At 37.3% G+C, this 24129-nt stretch overlaps 1 protein-coding gene and 1 long non-coding RNA gene across 2 annotated transcripts in view; both read right to left on the bottom strand.

Annotated features, from left to right (window-relative positions):
• The window catches only part of LOC309605589, a 582281-nt gene that overhangs the window by 399359 nt on the left and 158793 nt on the right, over positions 1 to 24129 (bottom strand). The gene's annotated exons all lie outside the window — the stretch shown is intronic.
• Positions 1 to 24129, bottom strand: part of WDR64 (WD repeat domain 64) — a gene marked incomplete at its 3' end in the record, with an annotated part of 155301 nt that overhangs the window by 121811 nt on the left and 9361 nt on the right. The window contains exons 3-6 of the mRNA XM_082341618.1: positions 8881 to 8983; positions 6306 to 6409; positions 3572 to 3601; positions 2226 to 2336 (exon numbers count right to left, since the gene is read on the bottom strand). Coding sequence (XP_082197744.1) covers positions 2226 to 2336; positions 3572 to 3601; positions 6306 to 6409; positions 8881 to 8983 — 348 coding nt within the window. The remainder of the gene's footprint in view (positions 1 to 2225; positions 2337 to 3571; positions 3602 to 6305; positions 6410 to 8880; positions 8984 to 24129) is intronic.

A 24129-nucleotide genomic window follows, 5' to 3' on the forward strand; every position in this document is an offset into this window, starting at 1 on the left:
AAAGTGTGAGGTACCTGTCTGTAGCTCAATAAATAATGAGGTTTTCTGATGTATTACTGTGAATATTCCTTTCTTGAATTCGTAAGGCAATATTAACAGGAAGCATAAAAAAGTTCAGGTGTTAAAAGACCATTGAAATAAAAATGGATGGTAAATAAGAAAATCTAATATCAAAGTCCCAATTACTTTACAAGGAGAAAAATATCCTAACATCTACATTTATCCAGAAATATTCAGCAAGCATTTATCAAGCTGACTCTATACTATTGAACTGGGTTCACTAAGCTATATGGCCATTGTTTTCCTGGAACTTAGTTTCTACCTAAGGGAGAAGAAAAAAATATTAAAAAATTTTTAAATTTGTTTTGTTTCCTATAGAATAAGTGAGACTTGAACATAGTTAGAGGTTCATTCAGTCTTTCGGCAAATATTTATTAAGCACCTACAACATGGCAAGAACCATTCTAGGCATGGGCTTATGGTGATGAACAAAAGTTTCTGACTTTGTGGAGATACTGTCCTAGGTAGGGGAGACAGATGAATTAAACAGATAATTCCAGATAATGGGATGTGCACTTAAAAAAATAAGCCAGAGCTCTGTGATAAAGAGTGACTTAAGAGGTCATTTTGGGTCCCATAGTCAGGGAAGGTGACCTTGGATCTGGGACCTGAATTGGTTGAGAGGAAGATTCAGAAGAGGTTGAAAAGAAGGATCCTAGGAGAAGAGATTAATGTCAAAAAAGATAGAAAGGGAAAAGGCTATGGAGTCTTGTCCTGGACAAGGCAGGAGGGAATGGGGGATGTCAGATACAGGGGGTGTCAGATATTTTGTCTTTAGAGAGAGGAAGGAAGAAAGAAAGGAAGTAGTGTTGTATTCTTAGTTAAAGCTGTAGGTGGAGGGCTGGAATTTGAAAAAGGACAAGCCTTTTAGACTCAGTATTCTCAGAAACAGGAAGAAGTTCATCTGTCAAAAGGGAAAGGGCTTGAGAAGAATAATGGAATTTTGGAATACTTGCCAGGAGTGGGAAAGTGAGTTGGCAAGAATCAGAAAGAGATTGATAGACGCCACTGAGTGCTCAGGTGAGTCTGCAGACCCTGAATTTGTAGTGATGCCAAATAGTGTGGCTCTGAGTTTTTCTCTAGCAGTGCTTAGCCACTGCAAAGGAGCAAAGAAGGGCTATAGCATCTATCCGAGATTCAAGTTTTGAAGGACAGAGATTTAAGAGATGATCCATCCAGGGGGTAATGTGAGAAGGGAAAGAGGGAAGAAGCAGGGGTACTGACGAGTGGAAGAAGATGCTTTCAATGAACTGGAGGCTTCTATGAGATTGAAAAGCAAGAGTGAAAACAGGAGAGAGCAGGAAGGAAAAGAAGTTGTAATCAAACTATACGATATGAGATAGTGACACATCACATAATAAAATATATTAAGCAAACAGCTGCCTTCTTTAAAATCATCTTGGTATCATTAGTTGGCCAATATTGTGGACAAGAATAGGAAGTTTACTATTTTACTGACACTAGTATGGCACAGAGGAAGGTTAAATTATTTGTTAATCCTCCATGTCCTTCAAAGTCAGCCTGCTTCCTGAGGGCATTTTTTTAATAACCCCAATGCTTAGTGATCTCACCTCTCCCTGAGTACCTGTTCTTTTTTACTGTATAATTTGCTGTACCATTATATTATATATTATGTTTGTTCGTGAGAGTCTTCGAGACTGAGTTTTGTTTGAATGTAGGGAACATTTTCATTACTTCTATATGTCTGCAGATGCTCAATAAATATTGTAAATTGGTTAAGTGGTAACATATCACTAACTGAGGGGGTTAACATTAACATCTGCCCATCAGATTTTTTGCCAGGATTAGGCATTTGATTTTAGTAGTTTTCTTGCCAAATGAAGCTGGACTGAAGAGAAAGGCTTTGAACTGGTTAACATGAGCATAACCAAAAATATAATACGTGGATTCAGAGAAAGGTATAAAAGAAGAAAGAAACTAATCATTCTCTCTCAAAAACAAAACAAATTAAACATACACTTAATGGAAAGAACATTCCCTTTTAATTAAGACTCACAGAATATTGATGCTGGACTTGATTATCTTAGTTAAACCCCCTCATTTTATATATGAGGAAACTGATGTTCAATAGAGAAAGTGGGTTGCTCATTTCCTCCCAGTATGGAAAAGACAATCCAATTTCTTTATGTCTCTTGGCACAGTACCTGGCTGCTCCCTTGAGCTTTATAATCCCAGACAATAACGGTCCTTTCAGTAGTAGCAACAATTCGTTTCAGCTGCGAGAGGTAATCACAACCTGTAATCCAGGAGGTATCCTGATAGAAAAGCATAGAATTGGCATGTTGTGTTTTGGAGTATATTGTGTTTTGTTCTATCACACAATGGTGGCTACCAAAAGAGTAGATTAGTTAACATTAGAAGCCCCATTTTGCCCCCTTATTTGCAGAGAAGCCACATAATGTCTCTTCTTCGATGTCTTGAGAAGAGGCTCCCATCTTTTGCCCTTTCACCCTCAGCCTGAGCTTCTCAGCACCATCATCTGGAGAATGGCACAGCTAGTGCCTGGCGCAGCTCCCTGGAAGCACACAGCCACTGACCGAGCAGTCATCCGTATGCACTGTTCTTTTACATGAGAACTCTTCCGCACAGGAACTCAGCGAGACTAGATTTAAGGCACCGATTAAGTGAGTTTTCTGGCCCTGTCCTCATGCTTAAATTTTTTAGCTGGAAAAGACCTTGGTGGTCATCTGGTCAGTGAGTCTGGCTTGTGCTTTCCTAAAGTCACCAGATTGGCACGGCTAGGATCCGTAATATCTCTGACAACACACTACTTTACGAGAACAATGGCTCCCACTTGTGAGTGTCTCCTGTGCCGGAAACTGCTGCCTGTGTTTCAGGCATGCCCTCGAATCTTCTGTAAAACCCGTTAGGAATTTTAAGAAAGTTTGAGAAACGGAGGCTCAGAGACTCCTCTGCATGGCACCCTCAGTGCCTTTAAGTGCATACAAGCAGGGTGAAAGTCAATCATTCTCCGTCTCTCATAAAGCCACGGTGGGATTCTGAGAGCAAGTCACCATAGCTTTACAACATCTGCCACAAGATTACTGTTCCAGTTAGCAACATGGATTAAGTAAATTACAATATTGCACTCAAGCTTTTTATGCTGTTTTCAAGTTTAGAATAAAATGTTTTCAAATAATTTTCACTGGCTATTTCCTTGTTCTCACAACATGGGTTTTGTCTGTTTTTTACTTTCCTCAATAGTGAGCACTTAGAAAAACAGGCGAAGATTTTAAATTGAAGCTTCCAAGGAATAGTCAGTTTCCAGGCAATTCTCTACAATCAAATTAACTCAGAAAGCAAGGTCTGTGTCCTCTTTGCTGTTGCTCAAGGTTTAGTTTGGATCCTAGTCAATAAAAACAAAGCTACAGTCTATGAAAACCTCTTATTCTCAGAGTGTATTCAGGCTCTTCATTGAGATTTTGATTAGTTATGGAGGAACCATCATCAATCAGTTTAACTTAATTAGGAATTTTTTAAAAGTACTTACTGTAACATTGGTGCTGGTCTGAACTCTCATCTATAAGAAAAAGGAAGAGAATAATGATCCCCAGTTGGCACTACAATTAAAGATGAAAACGCTGGCTCTAAAGCAACACGGTATCTCCTTGGTTAATCTCACTTGTCATTTCTACCTTCTGTTAGTCTCCTTGTTCCTTCTGTCTCTGAAAAATCTAGCTATGTAAAATAATGCACTGTTTGCTTTGGGCAAGTTTATGTTTCTGTGGCTTGTCTTTAAGCCTGGTCACTCTCCTCTTAGGCTTAAACTTTATTAGTTATTTTGTTCCTTCTATTTGCAAACTGCCTCACATTCTTTAGCTATTCAGAGCAACCTTTGATACCAAAAATTGGGACTGCAAAATAATACTAACAGCAACGGCAAGAATGGTAAACAGGTCAATATGAATATAGATTGATACAGAAAAAAAACTTTTCATTTGACTTCTCTCTCAAGTTACTGAGATTTAAGAACATTCTATCCAGTGGGCTTTCTCTTTTATTCAATAAATATGTATTGAATGAATATCATATCCTAAGTACTATGCTGGTTGAGAATCATAGATTTATCCAAGCAGAGCTAGTATGTATTACTTGAGCAGCCTCTTATACCCTTAAAGCATGTTAACTGCTCCCAAGGTAAAGGTTAGTGTCTGAAGTATATTAATGACCTAGTTTCTCTTGCATGCTCTAATGGTCTTAGGGAAAGTCTAGAAAGTCTGGCTGCCCAGAAGGATGGCTCATGTGAAAAGGAGAAAAAGTAAATCCAGATTACTAAAACTGTTAGTTGAGGTCATCACAGACTGTCTTTCATCTGAAGAGTTCAAAAATGCTTTTCCAACCGGGACGTTTTTCTAGATGGAAAAAATAAAGCGCTCAAACAAATTCCTCTTCTATTTCTCTATCTCTATCTTTAGTGGAAGTCACTTGTTTAAAATTCTCTTATCTGCTCTAAAACTTTCATAATCCTTGTAGATACCTTCTGAATTTTTTAAATCTAGCATTTTTGTAGGAACTTTTATTAGTGACATTTACAGTCTACATCACCAAGCCCTCCAGCGAGCACCATGAAAATCCTTAAATGTATTTATTCTACTTCAGATAGAGCCTAAACTGTGGGTATAAGATATTTTGCATTATTAATGGCTATCTTTTAATAAATTATTCCTCTGACCTACCCTGCCAAATTACTTTTCTCACAAAACGTACCATCCTATTTTTAAGGCATGCAGCATTCAAAATACTATTTATTCCTGGAGTACCAAACCTTTAAATAGAAACAGATGCTGAGCATCTGCATGTTTGTGAGTATACATGTGTGCATCTTTAAGCATGTGTGAATGAGTGTGTGTGTGAGTGTGAGTGTGAGGGAGAGAGAGAGAGAGAGAGACATATCTGGAAATATTATAATGCCCTCTCACTTATTTCACATAATCCTGAACTATTTCATTATGAAGATCATAATTTTCCTCCTCACTATTTTTCTTTAGTTACCATGTTAGTTCTATTTTTGAGGAAATAAAGGTAAAAAATGAGAAGGGAATTAATGCATCGAGAAAAGAGTGATGGAGGAAGGTTTTCACACTTAAATGAGGCAAATCCATTTTTATTTTCACATAATTTGTTCATAATTGTAATTGCCAACATTTACTAAGTGCTTACAATGATGTTAAGGGCTTTATGTTGATTAACTCATGTAAACAGCACAACTACCTAGGGAGGGATATTCTCTGGTCTGGATGAGGAGGAACTGGGGCCTGGAGATAAAAAGTAACATGCACAGCTGGCGGCGTGGAGGCAAAGCCGGTCTCCACACCCGTGCTCAGAATCTTCTGCTGCACCTCTGGGTGCAGGCAACCCTCTCTGACGCAATCCGGCTGCCTGTGATGGAAATCACTGAAAGGCTGAAAATTATTGTTGAAATTTTAATCATGTGATGATTATTTTAAATATATTCTATTTATATAAAGCTTGCCTCTACTTGGAAATAAACTAATAACTGGACCAATTTTTTGATATTTAACACCAAACATTTATTTTCATGGTGAAATACAATATAGATGATATCATCATCCATTCCATGAAAATCTCTCATATTTTGAAAATAGAAGTCCAAAACATAAATTTAGAAAGAAATGACAATAATAGCAATGCCTTAAAATGTTTCCAACATTCATTATCTCATTTGATGTTCACTACAATCCTCTGAGGGAGAGGAGACTGATCCTATTGTCTTCATTTTACAGATATGAAAAAAAGAGATGTGAAAAGATACAAGTTAGCTCATTAAGTTCCCTACTTAACATCTAGGCTGTTAAAATAGAGGAGCTAGAATTTGAGGCTTTTTTTTAACTTCAAGTACAAGGTTCTTGTTGGGACCTCTTTCTTATTACTTGGTAGTATTATGACAAAATCACTTGGCTTGTGAGTTTTTATGATTTTATCTGAGAAATTTTCCAGGATCTTCCTTAATTATGCTGATGCCACATGGTTCAATATGACACCCCAAGGAACAATGCCAAATGCAGTTACCAAAATCTCAAAAACTGCTGTGGGGTTCAGCAAACTCCTCGTTTTAGTAATACTTGGTTTTGTTTTTTGGAATAACTCTGCCATATGGCTATGGTTTCTGCTGCATCTGATACATAGGCATAATGCATAGACAAAACAAAAGAGAGGAAGGAAGGAAGAAAGGAGGGAGGAAAGAATCCAAGCTTTCAAATTACCTGGCTATTAAAGACTGTTATCAATCCTTTCTGAGAAGCCGTTATTAGTAAATCCAACTGAGGAATCTTGACAATGCACTTAATCACATCCCGTCTTCTACTACCTGTCGATGGCACAACACTCATTTCAACTCCTAGCAGTGAAGATCCTAAAAGTCACTTGTTAGTTTTATTAAAGAAAAGAAAAAGGAAACAACCAACTTTTTGCTAGAAAGTCTTTGGTTACTTAAAAATTAAAGTGGAATAAAACCAAAAAATGAGTAACTATTGCTTTTTAATTATCCTTAGAGATAGTAATCTGACGTTATAGTGCTTTCCAACTAAACATGGTGCATGAATTCCCAGAGAAAATGTAAGATCATACCCCACCCCACCTCCATGTGCACATTTCAGAGAATGAGTTTTCCAAATGTCTTTTAGAATCATTTCTATTTTAAGATCTTCAAATCTCAGGAATTCTTTCTTTGAACTATCACCATGTGATTTACACAGAATAAAAACCTAATACTATCTCAGGCTTTCCAGTACAAAAGGATGAAACTACCTTAATACTGTTATTAAGGCTTTTTTTTTTTTTTACCTTATGCATTTTGCAAAAAACACTTTCAAGTTTCTTTGCCTATGTGCTGAATGATAAAGCCACACATATTGGGTCTCTTCCCAGGATGATTTAAATCAAGTTTTTATAATTGTAAACTCTTAGAGAGGAAAAGCAAGTGAACAAATCTCATACTCCAGTATTATCCCCCTAATTCATGCATTCTCAACAGAGAAATTATTGTTCCCAAGGGGGTACAAATTGGTTCTTGGGCGGGGTTTGGGGGGTGGCGGTGGTGTGTGAATGAGTTTTACTCTCTGTGTCAAAAGCTCAGATATACGTACAGTACATAGACAGATGCACAGTATATCTGAGGTATTAAAATGTCTGGGGGTCAGGGGGAAGGAGGTTGAGAGGGGATTAGGGATGAGATTAGAAAAAAAGGTCCAGAAGACTCCTTGGAGGGGTCAATAATGAAAAAACAGGCACAGAATATTATCTTATTCCAAGCCACCATCATTCTCTCTGCTTCAACTCCTTCCCCACTATAGACCACTTTTATCACAGAAACCAGAACATTTGAAGGGTAACTCAGGCCAGGCTCTCTCCTCTCTGCAGCCTTCTCACAGCTTTCTGTCTCACTCAGAAGTCTTTAGCATGTCCACAAGTCCTTGGACATCTGTGCCCATGCCACTGTTGCCTCTCTAACCTCATCTTCTACTACGGTCCCCCTACCACTACACTCCTGCGTGAAGTGTGTGGTTTGCTCTCATATCTCCTTCAGGTTTTCCCCAACTACCCTATTTAAAATCTCTCCAAACCAGCTTCTTCCCATACTCCTGCTTTATTTTTCTCCACAGCCTGCCTACTTCATTATTTTTTCTGTAGCACTTAATTTACTTGTTTGATTTTTTTATTGTCTATCTCTCCGCATTAGAATGTAGACTCCATGACGTCAGGGATTTATGATTGTTTGTTCATTGCTGTGTCCCCAACACTTAGAAAGTTACTTGGCCCACAAAGTACACCTTAACAATTATTTGCTGAGTGAATAAACAAGTTACAGAACCCAACTGCTATCTATAAAGATGCTTTCAAAGTTCTAATTTAGGATGCCAGCAACATGTGTCCCTTACTCACTGGCCACTCTTCACTCAGCGATGACAGAAGCAGGGATAGCTCCCTTGCTTCTGTTCTTTGATGATAGTTCCCATGGAGGGGTCCAGAGGTTAGGCTCTGGTGAGGCGTATGGTTGGGCTAAGGAAGGGTCAAAAACAAGGGTCGGTTTTGCTCACAAAAGACTGGGTTTTTCTTTTTTTTTCTTTTAAGGAACACCAGATTTGACCTAGACTATGCCCTTCATCTCAGAATTTGCTATGAAATGCTGGAGGATGGGGCAGATTCCAGGGTTTGCCTTTCCTCATCCTGGACTTCTCCCTCTCTGTAGGGAAGAAAGGAAAGAAAACCCACATTGTCAATAGTGGAGAGGGAAATGAGTTCCTGGGGTCCAGGTTCAAATTTTAAAACAAATGACATATGTAAACTGGAGAGCTCTTAAGCTGAGGTAACACTCCTCTGTGATTGGCCCAAATTCACAGTTTTAGAGGTGTAGGGTTAAACCTCCATAAGATAATTAAGGGTGAGAGCATGGGAAAGAGTTCTAATAAGTGAAAACTTGAAAATTCAATTTTAAGAATATTTATTTTTTAAAATGTGATCCATTTGGTACCAAAGCATGCATTATTGAGGTGACATTGTAGAGAGCTTTAACTTGAGATCTGAACCTCTTCAGGAAAATGGGAATTTCCCCCCCTAACATTCCCTACTTAGTGTCCTTCAGAGCAATGATATTTCCAACTCAACTGCAAGTTTCTTCTGATATTGCATTCGAAACTGTCACTCCCCTTTCTTGTTATAAAGTATTGATCAAGTAAATAAGATGAAAAATGGTTTAATGGAAATGTTATATTCCCAATATTTATTTTTGAGAAAATATTAAAACCCACATTAATCTGTTAAGGAAATTTAAATTATCACCTGAAATTACAACTCGTTGTTTTCTAGAAACGAGGAAAACCAAATTTTCTTCATCCATTTGGGAAGTAAGAGAATCTTCTTCAGAGGAGAAGTATCCAAAGATCTAAAATCCCAAACAACACATATAAACATGCTAATATCTCAGAAATGGCTGTAAAGTAAGAGATTTAATGTTGGTTGAATTTGGAGTCTTAATTTGGATTAACAACACCTTGATTTATAAATATTAAGGGGTTCTGATATAAATATCAGAAGGCAGTTTAATGTATTCAACATACCGCATGCTGCTGGTGCATGATTTTTGAGCAGTCATTGATTTTTCTTTCCAATAGATAAACTGATGTACTGGGCTGGTGTCCTTGCTCAGACTGATAGTTCAATTAGGAGCTGGCACTTGTTTGGAAATCAAATCAGCCTCCATCAGACAGGGTCTCAGCTGAGAATCCTGACAATGAATTTGGCCACTCTCAAATAACTATTCCTACCCATTTTCCATAAATCTTCCTGGACAACATTTTTCATTCCTTTTTAGGGGGAATTTTGGAATTTTACTCTTTCAAATCCTATCCTCCAGGTGCTGCATGAAAATTAATTACTATGAAAGGATATCTTGAAGTAAAAAAGTGCATTTTATTTGTGAATAAATTGTCAGATTATGTAATTCCAAGGAATTTGAACAATAAGATAGCTGTTTTTCAGTTGTCTATGAATAAGCAGAAATAAAGTCCTTAGAAGTTAATGACACGCTGTATTTCTTGTAAACTTGAGACTAGTTGGTGCTTGGTAGTGAATGAACAGAATGAGCTTCTGAAATTCAAGTGTGCATGCGAACCACTGGGATCCTACTAAAGTGCAGTTCTGACTCATAGGCCTGGGAGTATGCATTTCTAAGAAGCTCCCCATGAGGGACCACACTTTCCATATAAAGGACCTAGTGACTAAATGAGTCAATTGAAAATAAATCAAAACCAACTATATATCAGTTTGTTTTAATAACATTTGTCTATTTTGATGCTAGACGATGGCTTAGCATTATGTGTTAACATGTCCTTTCATCAGTTGGTTTACAAATGTTACTACTTCCTCCTTTACATTCTCCCACATCCAAACCTAACAACATAAACCAACTGCCTTAATAATTTCCTACAATTAGATTTCAATCTTTGGGAAGATCAAGATTATCAAAGACTCTCTTGTATTTTCCATTTTTCTTCCCACCAGCAAAAGCAGTATTCAATTAAAAGCTTAAGTAATTTATTATCTTCTCAGAAAATGCTGCTAATTTTCCATGAGTAGAGAACCTCTGCATTTAGTATCTAATTACCTCTGAAGGACTGAGAAAAGAGAAAGCAGAGAGCTTTCAATAGATCTCTGTTGGAGCAGACAGGAATCTTTTGTCCCTGCAACTTCCTGTCATCACTCATTGATGCATTACCCAGTTAATAGACGTGCATTGATCTGCAACTTAGCCCTTGTTGGGGCCCAGAGTAGGCCAACCCAAAATGTGCCCCAGTGGCATATCGATTATTATGAATTAAAGTTACTTAAGAAACAGCCAACACAAGAGGGACACTCTGATCCTCCTGTCTCCCTGAAAGCAGGAAATAAAGCTTTTGTGTGAAAGGTACAGTCCTTTTCACTTTCACATGAAAGGATGTACCAGCCTGCATCTAGAGGTAGAAGGGACACCCTTATTGCCAAAGACAGAGAATTTGTGCCGAGAAGGGAGAAGCCTATATAAACAAACCTTGTTATTTCTTTAATTTACTACCCCAAGCCCAAACTCTGTAATATTCTTTACTAATGGGCACCCCACACCTAAATTTCTTTGTCCTCTCAATTCCTCACAAATTTATTGTTTCTTTGTCTAAAAAGTACAAAATGCTGCCTGCTTTGGCCACTTCTTAGATCCTATTTCTGTGGGACATCCATGTGCATAAATTAAAATTTGTTTCTTTTTCTCATGTTAATCTGTCTTGTGTCAATTTTATTGTTAATCCCAGTCACAAGAACTCAAGAGGAGTAGAGGGGAAAATTTCCCCCTCTCCAACATTCTGTATCATTTTTTAAAAAATTTTATTGAAGTATAGTTGACTTACAATGTTGTGTTAATTTCTGCTGTACAGCAAAATGACTCAGTTATACATATATATTCTTTTTCGTATTCTTTTCCATTCTGGTTTATTACAGAATATTGAATATAGTTCCCTGATATTCTGTATCATTTGAACCCACAATATGGCCTTATGGCAAGAGCATGCACTGTGGAATCAGACAGTCCAGGGTTTGAGTTCAGGCTCTCCAACTGACTGGTACTTAGAACTTGGATAAATACATTTAGCTCCTTAAGTCTCAATTTTCTCATCAGCAGAATAAAAGGTCAAATTTCTGAGGGCTTTATTTAATGGTTGTTAAATGATGTAACGTGTGTAGAGCATTTCGCACTGTGTCTGGAATATAATAATTGCTTTTAAAATATTAGCTATAATTATCATTAGAAAGCCTAGATTAAGAAGGCCTCATGGAAGAGAGGGAAAAAATCATAAATTATATCAAGACCATAACCACTAATGAGAAAATTAGGCTCTCTCTGGAGATAGTACTTTAAAACTGTCAGTCCACTTGGGGATGGAAACGTTTCTTCTAAAAGAAGAAGACTAGTCAGACGGGTACTGCAGTAAATTGATGTGTGCGGAACCTCACTGGGAAAGATTTATATGAGTCCTCAGCCAGTCAGAACTAAGAGGGAAATTCAGCCTCTTGCCCTTCCTCATTTATCAGGTCCCTTCAGCCTTCACTTCCTTTCTTACTCAGTTTAGAGACTGTGGTCTGTCACTTCAATTCCGCATTTTCACAATCCTCCGTCCTTTTCTACCACTGCATTGGCCTGGCAGGAAACCCAACTCCTAGTTGGGTGCCAGGAAGCCAACTGCTTGTGCTCCTTGCACCCCAATTACTGTGGCTGATCAGCCACAGGAAAAGTCTCCCAGCCCTACGGATGGGGCCACGAATCATCACGAGCTCCAGCCTCCTGGGGCTTCAGTGCAGCCCAGCCATCATCCCGTGGTCCCCTGGGTGATCTTGTATTACATTTTGTCCACAAAAGCAGTGTCAAACCTTCTCCAGTCTTATCAAACATGTGCTCCTTGTTACTCTTAGCAGCTGGCCTCATTTCCTACTTCAGGTGATAGTAGAAGTCTCCAGACAAGAGCTCTCTTAGCATTTCCTGCCACCCTACTCAAAAATTAACCTGGTTTTGGATTCATTCTTTCTTCTCTTCTCCCTTTTAAAGGAAGATGCGTTTCTCCTTTCCTAGACTCATCCCTCCACGTATTCTTTGCAACTCGTCCCCTTTCATCTTCAGAGCTTGGCTCTTTTTTTCCCTCAGTATCTTCTATCTCTCCCTTTCTACTGCCTTCCTTTCAGCATGCTGGAATCTCTCTCATCTTAAAAACAAAAATACAGCAAACCTTCCAAAGGCAATTATAATTATAGATCATAGCCCTTAGTCCTTTTCTTGCTTTTCTCTTCTCCAGGTTCCTACTCCCAATATTGCAACCTCCTTCCATTGCTGTTAAGTTTGGATTCCTCTTGTAGCTACATTTTGCTTTTTGCTGGTTGTAACAACAGACACACTCTTTCTGATCTTTGACAGTCTCCCCTCTGTATTAGTTTCCTATTGCTATGGAAGCAAATTACCACAAACAAAGTGTGTTAAAACAACACTCATGTATTAGCTCATAGTTCCACGGGTTAGAAGTCCAACATGTGTCTCAAATGGCAAAATCAAGATGTCAATAGAGACGCATTCTTTACTGAAGGCTTGGGGAACAGTCTGCTTCTAAGCTCATTCAGGTGCTTGGCCCGAAGTCCTCATTTCCTTGCTGGCTGTCAGATAGGTAAGGGGCTGCCCTTACCTTTTAGAGGCCTCTCTTCAGTCCTACTACACGGGCCCCTGCATCTCAGCACAGGCAATGGTACTTAAATTCTCCACATTTAGAATCTTCTTCTGCCTTCTTCTCTTTTTAAGGACTTATGTGATCACATTGGGCCCACCCAGATAATCCAGGACAATCTCCCTATCTTAAGGTAACTAATTAGTCATCTTAATTGCATCTGCAAAGTCCCTTCACAGCAGTACCTAAATTACTTTGATATTTGATTGGATAACCAGGGGACAGGAATCTTGGGGCGGGTAGCTGGGGTGGGGGGCACCTTTCTAGCATTCTGCCTATCACATCTTCCTTTTATAAATGCAATTCAGTACAATAAGTTATTTGTGCAAAGTACAACAAAAACACCAATATTAGCAGCCAATTTAACCTCAGATAATAGTGTGAGAGAATTTTCAGATAATAATGTGAAATGACAAAGGGAATTAATACTTCTGCATTAATGTCCTCTTTGCAAGTTCAAAACTGTCCACTGGGCACCTTTGCTGCCTGCCCAGACGGCACATCAGCCATGCAATCTGTCATACATGTGGTTTACAGTCACATCTATGATAGGTGCCATCCTGTACAACATCTGCTCTTATGGAAATCATACATTTTGCTATTTTTAAGCTTATAGTGACACAATACTACAATGCTTACCATAAACAATTTCCAAAGAACACTAAAAACATCAAATTACTAAAATTTATTGAGGAAAAATTTAAGAGATATTATACCAGATAAACTCCTTCCGAAGAGACAGCTAAAGTTACTACATTTTGAAAGGAAATGTTTCAAATAATGTTTTTAAAGAGGAGAAAGTATCTCCTTTCTTCTGATGGGCTATAGCCTCATGGATCTCAAATTTCACTTTCAGCAGTTTAAATTTCAGTCTAGTAATTGTGACATGCTTAGAGTATTTTATGACTATTAATGATGCTTTAGAGTATTAATTTTCTTTTAACTCTGTTATTTAAAGGGCTTGCTCCACACATTAAGTGATCCATCTTTTTAACTACACTTTTTTTTTAGGATTACATAAGGAACACATGTTCAATGTAGAATATTTGGAGAAAATAAAAAAGCAGAGGAAAATAAAAATCAGTAGGCAACTCATTTTTTAACCTATCCTGGAGCATTCTTTTCACATTTTTGAAGTCAGCAAATAGTTTTAGATTTATAGTAGTTCATTTTAAATTCACGTCGGGAGAACACAGCTATAGGCATCCCAGATGGTGCTATATGGCTCTTCTTTGAATTAACTGGGTGTGCTCCTGGAAGGAACATGTTTATGAATTGCCCACTGGAAATTTAGACTAACACACTATTGTACGAAAAGAAGATTATATCAATACCAGAATCTTCTACTGACTGGCTTTATAAATTTAAGACAATCACATTTCTTTAGACCTCTTTACATCTAATTTCTCTCACTATAAATTAAAGGGGCAGGTCCAGATGATACTTCAGTTGAGTTCTAAGGTTTCATTATTCTATAAATATCAATTTTTTCAAATACATTTGCATCTAAAACCTAGAAAAAGAAAGTGTACCTTTTTATGTCATTGCTACAACAAAGAGATTTATATCCACAATCAGGTTTGTATGTTTGTGCCAGACTTCAAAAGGATAAACCTATTTTGTATTACCTGATAAGATTGACTGGCTGATAAAAAACAGGTAATCCATACTGAAATGAAATTAGTCTTCCAGCACTGAATTTCCATTTTACGGATGACAGATCTGAAGCCCAGAAAGGCTAGGTCACACGGCTTGAAATAGAAATGCCTCTTAGGAGCACTGGCACAGATAGTTTGTGAGGAAAATGACAGAAAAATAAAAAAAGAAACTTCCTGCACCAATTTTTCAAAGTTATTCTTCATATACATACAGTGTGCCAGAGGCTGGTCACAAGCTTTTCTAAAACTTGCATATAATTTATAGGAACCCAAGGGATGTAACAGGATAATGTAATTTGAAATTGCTGGATAGAGAGGGAGAAAATCTCAACTCCAAGACCGAAACCAATTTTTTTGTGTAGCTTTAGACAAGTCAGTTAACCTTTCTGTGCTTCATTTTCTTCCTCTTTATTATTGCAATAACATTATCCTCCATAATCTACATCATGGGGCTGTTGTGAAGATTAAATGAGAACATGCCTGGGAGGTTTTTGAAAAAAAAGTAAGATGGTCATGATGTTCTAGCTGAAAAGGGAAAGAGAAGGAGAAAAAGAAGGAATGGATGAGGGAGAGACTGAGGCTCAATTTCCTCATCTACACAATGAAAAGTCTGAATTTAGTTTTTTTTGTTGTTGTTTTTGTTTTTTGGGGTTTTTTTGTTTTGCTTTTTTTCAAGGACAAGAAAGTGCTTTATTTATTTACAATAACAACAAAAATTTGTAACATAATTATCTTTCCTCAAAACAGATATCCCTACAAAATACACAGAGGCCAAATTCTCAGCTGATGTAGAATTCCATGTAAAAATGAACTATACTGTGTCTCATTTGTTGTCATTATGGGACATTTTTAGAGCATTGATTTCCTGAATCTAAGTGTGTAATATAATATAAACAGACTTATGTAATTTCCTGAAAGGGATAAATTATTGATATTGACATGAATCATTTGTTATACACTCATTTTTGCATTTTTAGTGGTCTGAAACTATTGCATTAGGAATTCAAGCACACAAACCACGGAAGGAAGGAAGGAAGGAAGGGAGGGAGGGAGGGAGGGAGGAAAAAAGGAAGGAAGAAAGAAAGAAAAGAGAAAGAATAAAAATCTCATAAGCTCAGCAATCAGAATTCATTCTCTTTGACATATGAAACTTGTACCCCAGTAACCCCTTTTCATGTCTATCATGACCTAATTTAGATGTTTTCATATATATTTTGCTTTCATATTTCCTCTTTCAATGTCATAATCAAGTAGAGATCTAAGTAAAAACCATACTTTTACTTTTCATTTCTTGCAAAAAAAAGAACATGCTTCAGAAACATACTCCACAGTAGAATCTCCATGCTCGTCTACAGGTGTCCAAGGCTTTGTTATTGCTCACCAGAAGTTTGTTAGAGTTTTTCAGTTAACATAAGCAACCTAAAATATTTATAAGAATTATCAAAAATACAAGGTTGTATTGAAATTCAATTACTGGTGTGCTGGGCTATGTATTAGTTTAGCTGTATTAATTCCAAAAATCAGTTTTATTGTAATTCTATTAATTTTTTTCTTCCAGTTTTAGAGATATAATTGACATACAGCACTGTATAAGTTTAAGGGGCACAGCATAATGATCTGACTTACATGCATCATGGAATTATGACCTAAATACGTTTAGTGAGCATTCATCATCTCATGGATATAAAATTAAAGTAGAAAAAATATTTTTCCTTGTGACAAGAACTCTTAGGGTTTACTCTCTTAACAACTTTCATATGTAATCTACAGCAGTGTTCATTATATTTATCGTGTTGTACATTATGTCCCTAATACTTCTTCATCTTATAACTGGAAGTTTGTATCTTTTGACCACTTTCAGCCAATTCTCCCTACTCCCACCCCCACCTCAGTAAACTCAAATCTGATATCTTTTTCTATGAGTTCTGTTTATTTGTTTTTGAAGTGTAAATGATCTACAACACTATGTTAGTTTCTGTTACACAACATAGAAATTCAGTGTTTCTACACATTTCAAAACGATAACCGTGATAAGTCTATTTGTCATCTGCCACCATACAAAGATATTATATAATTATGACTATATTCCCCACACTGTATAATTCATACCTGTGGTTCACTTATTTCATAACTGGAAGTTTGTATCTCTTCATCTCCCTCACCTATTTCTCACCTCCCCCCACAGCCCTCCCATCTGGAAACCACATGTTTTTTCTCTGTATCTATGATTCTGTTTCTATTTAGTTATATTTGTTCATTTGTTGAGTTTTTTAATTCCACATATAAGTGAAATTGTACAGTATTTGTCCTTCTCTGTCCTGGAGAATGTTCCATGTACACTTGAAAAGAATGTGTATTCTTATATAAAATAGATAAACAATGAGGACCTACTGTATAGCACAGGGAACTATATTCAATATCTTGTAATAACCTATAATGGAAAAGAATCTGAAAGAATATATATATATATATATATATGAATCACTTTGCTGTATACCTGAAACATTGTAAATCAACTATACTTCAATTTAAAAAATAAAATAAAATAAAAAGTTGCAAAAATTTTAAAAAAGAATGTGTACTCTGCTGCCTTTTTATGGAATGTTCTATATAGACCTATTAAGTTTATCTGGTCTAATGTGTCATTTAAGACCAATGTTTCCTTACTGACTTTCTGTCTGGATGATCTGTCCATTATTGTAAGTGGGGTGTTAAAAGTCTCCTACTATTATTGTGTTCCCATCAATTTCTCCCTTTTTATCTGTTAATCTTTGCTTTATGTATTTAGGTGCTCCTATGTTGGGTATGTATATATTTACAACTTCTATAACTTCTTGTATTTATCCCTTGATCATTATGTAATGACCTTCTTTGTCTCTTGTTACGGTTTTGTTTTAAAGTCTGTTTTGTCTAAGTATTGCTGTACTGGCTTTCTTTTCATTTCATTTGCATGGAATATCTTTTTCCATCCCCTCACTTCCAGTCTATGTGTATCTTTAGATCTGAAGTGAGTCCCTTGTAAGCAGCATATGTTTTGGTCTTGTTTTTGTATCAATTCTATATCTTTTGATTGGAGTATTTATATTTAAAAATAAATATAATGTACACTTTTTTTATATTTTATACTTTATAAATATAAATACTTATATTTAAAGTAATTATTGGTAGATATGTATTTATTGCCATTTTGTTCATTGTTTGGGGGTTGTTTTGTAGGGGTTTTGGTTCCGTTCCTTTTTTTTTTTTTTTTTTTTGATCTCTTGTGATCTGATGACTTCTTTAACATTATCTTTGAATTACTTTCTCTTTTTTGTGTATGTATCTATTATAGATTTTTGGTTTGTGGTTACCCAAACCACATGAGGTTTATATTAAGTTATTGATCTCTTAAGTTTGAACACATTTCAATAACCCTGCATTTTTACTCCCCCTCCCAAGTTTACTGTTTTTGGCATCCTATTTTACATACTTTTTTTTTGGGTATCACTTAATTACTTATTGTGTATAGAGATGATTTTACTATTTTTGTCTTTTAACCTTTCTGTTACCTTTATAAGTGGTTGATCTAGTACTTTTGCTGCATATTTGCCTTTTCCAATGAGATTTTTTCCTTTTGTAATTTTCATATTCCTAGTTGTGCCCCTTCCTTTCTACTTAGAGAAGTCCCTTTAATATTCCTTGTAAAGCTGGTTTTGTGGTGCTGAAGTGTTTTAGCTTTTGCTTGTCTTTTTTCTCTCCTTCAAAGCTGAATAATAGCCTTGCTGGGTAGAGTATTCTTGTTTGTAGGTTTTCCCCTTCATGACTTTAAATATGTTGCATCATTCCCTTCTGACCTGCAGAGCTTCTGCTGAAAAGTCAGCTGATAGCCTCATGGGAGTGGCCTTGTGGGTAACTTGTTGTTTTTCCCTTGCTGCTTTTAATATTCTCTCTTAATCTTTAATTTTTGCCATTTTAATTACAGTGTGTTTTGGTATGGTCTTCTTTGGGTTGATCCTGTTTGGGACTCTCTATGCTTCCTAGACCTGGATGTCTGTTTCTTTCCCCAGGTTAGGAAGGTTTTCAGCTATTATGTCTTCACATATGTTTTCTGCCCCTTTCTCTCTTCTCCTTTTGGGACTCCAATAATGCAAATGTTAGTACACTTGTTGTCTCAGAAGTCTCTTAAATTGTTATCATTTTTTAAAATTTTTTTCCTTTTTCCTTTCAGCTTGAATGATTTCTACTACTCTGTCTTTCAGTTTGCTGAACATTCCTCTGTATCATCTACTCTACTGTTGATTCCTTTTAGTGTATGTTTAATTCCAATTGTTGTGTTTTTCATCTCTATTTTGTTCTTTGTATTTTCTAACTCTTTGTTAAACTTCTCACTCTGTTCATCCAATGTTCTCCCAAGTTCTTTGATTATCATTATGATCATTACCTTGAACTTTTTATTGGGTATATTATTTCCACTTCACTTAGTTCTTCTCAGGTTTTATCTTGTTCCTTTGTTTGGAACATATACCTCTGTTGCCTCATTTTGCTCTGTTTTTATTTCTACATATTTTGTAGGTTGGTTTTATTTCCCAGTCTTGGAGAAGTGGACTTATGTAGGGATTATCCTATGAGGACCAATAGCACATTCCTCTCTGGTCATCAGAGTATATGCTCCAGGGGTACCCTCAATGTGGGTGGCATGGGTCATTCTGTTGTGACAGGCTGTCTACTGTGGCTGCCTCCCAATCCAGTTAGTTGCCAGGCCCTGCCTTGTGTAGAGGCTGCCAGCTGCTGGTGGGTGGCTGGGTCCTGTCTGGCTGGCTTTAAGAACTTAATGGTCCTGGGGTTGGTATTCACCTACTTGTGGGTTGGGTTGTGGCCCAGGGGGTCCCAGGCTTGGTGTCTGCCCACTGGTGGATGAGACTGGGCCCTGGGTCTAGTGCTAACACACTGGTTGACAGAGCTGGGTCCTGGGGTCTCTGGCTGAGAGGCCTGGGAGTCCCAGAGTTTGTGTTCACCCACTGGTGGGTGAGGCTGGGTCCGATGGCTGGCTGTGGGCTCCCAGGGGTCCTGGGGTGAATGTTATCCAACTGGTGGGTGAGGCCATGTCTTGGGCCCTCTGGTGGGAGGGGCTGAGTCCTGGGGCAGCTGACATCTCAGGGGGTCTTATGGCAGCTGACCTGCTGGTGGGTGGGGCTGGGTCCCTTCCCAGCTAGCTGCTTGGCCTGGGGCATCCCAGGACTGGTGCCAACTGGCTGGTGGACAGGACAGGTCCTGCTAACAAGCTAGAGGAAGGATTCCAAATGGCACTTGTTAGCACTAGTGTCTTCCTTATAGTATGAGTTCCCAAAACTGTCTGCTGCCCATGTCTATGTCCCCTCAGTGACTCCCAGCTGCATTCTGCCTCTCCGGGAGGCTCTCCAAAATCAGCAAGTGGTTATGACCTGTGCTCTTTTCACATTACTTCTTCTGTCCAGGGTCTCATAGTGTGTGAGATTTTATGTGTGCCCTTTATTAGTGGAGTCTTTATTTCCCACAGTCCTCCAGCTCTCCTGAAAGTAAGCCCCACTGGCCTTCAAAGGCAAATATTCTGGGGGCTCATCTTCCTGGTGCAGAACCCCTGAGTGGGGTGTTCACTGTGGGGTTTGGACCCCTTGCTCCTTGGGGAGAACCTCTGCAATTATGATTATTCTCCCATTTCTGGGTCACCTGCCCAGGGGTATGGGTCTTGACTATCCCATGACTCCACTTCTCCTATTCATCTTGTTGTTTCTTCTTTATATCTTTAGTTGTAGAAGATTTTTTTCTGCTAGTCTTCAGAAAAAGACATCAGTAGCTGCTCTTTAAATAGTTGTAATTTTGGTGTGCACATCGAATGAGGTAAGCTCAGAACCTTCCTACTCTGCTATTTTGGCCAATCCCTGAGGAATTCTATTAAATCTATAAGTTAATTTGTGGGCCATTTTTTTCATTACAAATTGAGTCTCCCAATTATTTTCCAGATTTTCTCTTATTCCTTCAGTAAAATGTCATAACCTTATACATTCCTTAATAGATTTATCCCATAATATTTTCTGCTATTTTTTTCTCTTGCAAATGGAATCTTTTTTTCCTGTTAGCTTTATGTGTGTGTTGTAAGGGTTATTGGTGATGTTTATGAAAGTTACTGATTCTTGCATGTTTATCTTCATTGAATTCTCTTGAACTTTCATCTTACTTCTAATAGCTAGCAATGTGATTCTCTTGTATATGCCTGGTAGACATCATACACAAATAGTGACAATTTTGTATTTTTTCATAGATTATTACATATCACTTTTTTTTTCTTTACTTACAACCTCCAATAAAATGTTGAAGACTAGTGGTGATAATAGGCATCCTTTTCTTGTTCTTGACTTTAATGGGAGTGTTTCTAGTATTTCACTATTAAATATGATCCTTGATTAAATATATTCCTAGTAAGTCTCTATGGTGAACACATCCTAATGTGACTCCTCACCACACACACACAATGAGTCACACCTTTGTATCATCTCCATCCCTTGAGTATGCATAGAACCTGTGATTTGCTTTTAACCAAAAGAATAAAGAAAATGAAATGGGCTGTTTCGCTCATAATTATATTATTTAAGACTCTGTCTTCATGGACTATGGAGATAGAGATTCTCCTGCCAGCCTAGAGGAAGCAAAGTTGTGAACTGTCTATGTAGAGGGCTATGTGGCTGAGAACCGCAGACAGCCTCTAGGACATGAGGGCAGCTTCCAATCTCCAGCTTCCAGCCAATAAAGAGATGAGTCCTTCAGTCATACAAAAATAAGTAACTGAATCCTGCCAACTCTCTGAATTAGCTTGGAAACAGATTTTCCTCTAGTCAAGCCTCTAAATGAGAATACCTTGATTGCAGCCTTGTGAGACCCTGAGAGGAGGACCCAGTTAAGCTGTGCCCAGACTCCTGATCTATGGAACTTGTGAGATAATAAGTGTTTCTTTTTTTTATTCTCTATTTTTTAAATTGAAGTATAGTTGATTTACAATGTTGTGCTAATTTCTGCTGTACAGCAAAGTGACTCGGTTTTACACATATATACATTTTTTTAATATTATTTTCCATTGTTTTATCCGAGAAGATTGGATGTAGTTCCCTGTGCTATATAGTAGGACCTCGTTGTCCATCTATTCTAAGTGTAATAGTTTGCATCTACTAAGCCCAAACTCCCAGTCCTTCCCTCCCCTCCCCCCACCCCCGCCTTGGCAACCACAAGTCTGTTCTCTATGTCTGTGAGTCTGTTTCTGTTTTGTAGATAGGTTCATTTGTGCCATATTTTAGATTCCATATATAAGTGATATTATATGGTATTTGTCTTTCCCTTTCTGACTTACTTCACTTAGTATGATAATCTCTACTTGCATTCATGTTGCTGCAAATGGCATTATTTCATTCTTTTTTATGGTTGAGTAGTATTCCATTGTATACATATACACCACATCTTCTTTATCCGTTCATCTGCTGATGGGCATTTAGGTTGTTTCCATGTCTTGGCTATTGTGAATAGTGCTGCTATGAACATAGGGGTGGGTATAATTTTGTCTGGGTATATGCCCAGGAGTGGGATTTCTGGATCATATGGTGGTTCTATTTTTAGTTTTTTGAGAAACCTCCATACTGTTTTCCACAGTGGCTTACATTAACTTACATTACATTAACTTACATTCCTACCAACATTGTAGGAGGGTTCCCTTTTCTCCACACCCTCTCCAACATTTGTTATTTATAGATTTTTTAAATGATGGCCATTCTGACCAGTGTGAGGTGGTATCTCGTAGTTTTGATTTGCATTTTTCTAATAACTAATGATGTTATGCATCTTTTCATGTGCCTACTGGCCACCTGTATGTCTTCTTCGGAGAAATATCTATTTGTTGTTGTTGAGTTGTATGAACTGTTTGTATATTTTGGAGATTAAGCCCTTGTTGGTTGCATCTTCTGCAAATATTTTCTCCCATTCCATAGGTTGTCTTTTCTTTTCTTTTTTTTTATATGATTTCCTTCACTGTGCAAAAGCTTGTAAGTTTGATTAGGTCCCATTTGTTTACTTTTGTTTTTATTTATATTTCCTTGGGAGATTGACCTAAGAAATTGTTGGTACGATTTATGTCAGAGAATATATTGCCTATCCTCTCTTCTAGGAGTTTTATGGTTTCATGTCTTATGTTTAAGCAATAGTTTATTTTTGTGCATGGTATGAGGGTGTGTTCTAACTTCGTTGATTTATATGCAGGTGTCCAACTTTCAAGCACCACTTGCTGAAGAGACTCTTTTTCACATTGTACATTCTTGCCTCCTTTGTCAAAGATTAACTGACCATGGGTGTGTGGGTTTATTTCTGGGCTCTCCATTCTGTTCCATTGATCTGTACGTCTGTTTTTGTGCCAATACCACACTGTTTTGATTACTGTAGCTTTGTAGTATTGTCTGAAGTCTGGGAGAGTTATGCCTCCCACATTGTTTTTTTTTTTTTTTTTTTTCCTCAGGACTGCTTTGACAATTCTGGGTCTTTTATGGTTCCATATAAGGTTTAGTATTATTAGCTCTAGTTCTGTGAAAAATGTCATGGTAATTTCATAGGGATTGCATTAAATTTGTAGATTGCTTTGGGTAGTATTGCCATTTTAATAATATTAATTCTTCCAATCCAAGGGCATAGGATATCTTTCCACTTCTTTGAATCATCTTTAATTTCCTTTATTAATGTTTTATAGTTCTCAGTGTCTTTCACCTGAAAGACTTTCACGAAGTCTTTCACCTCCTTGGTCAGGTTTATTCCTAGGTATTTTATTTATTTATTTGTTTGTTTTGGTGCAATTTTAAAAGGTATCATTTTTTTACATTCCATTTCTGATCTTTCATTGTTAGTGTAAAGAGATGCAACCAATTTCTGAATGTTAATCTTGTATCCTGCTACTTTGCTGAATTCATTTATTAGATCTAGTAGTTCTTCTGTGTAGTCCTTAGGGTTTTCTTTATATACTATCATGTCATCTGCATATAGTAACAATTTTTACCTCCTCTCTTCCAATTTGGATACATTTCATTTCTTTTTCTTGTCTGATTGCTGTGGCAAGGACTCCCAATACTATGTTGAATGGAAGTGGTGAGAGTGGGCATTCTTGTTTTGTTCCAGATTTTAGTGGGAAGGCTTTCAGCTTTCCACCATTGAGTATTATATTGGCTGTGGGTTTGTCATAAATGGCTTTTATTATGTTGAGATATGTTTCCTCTATACCCACTTTGGTAAGAGTTTCTATCATGAATGGATGTTGAATTTTGTCAAATGCTTTCTTGAAGTTGCTAAATTTAGATAAAAGGAAATCCTGCTGTTTACAACAACATGGCTGGACCTTGAAGATATTATGCTGAGTGAAATAAGTCAGATGCAGGGAATCAGGGTGTGTGATCAGCTTGTGCTCAATTCCCTGATTAGCTGATGTCTTGGAATCTCAATTTTCAGTTTTCTGGTTCTAACCAGTCTGGGGACTACATGCTGGGGGCATACTGATGCAGGTAACTTCTGGTTAACTTACAGTTAACCTGGTGGGGGTTTTAGTATCTTCAGAACAACTTAGGAATATGCTAGAGACTTATCTTTACCTTTGAAAC

This window comes from Balaenoptera borealis, assembly GCF_965194805.1.
Source record: "Balaenoptera borealis genome assembly, chromosome: 1".
NCBI classification, from domain to species: domain Eukaryota; kingdom Metazoa; phylum Chordata; class Mammalia; order Artiodactyla; family Balaenopteridae; genus Balaenoptera; species Balaenoptera borealis.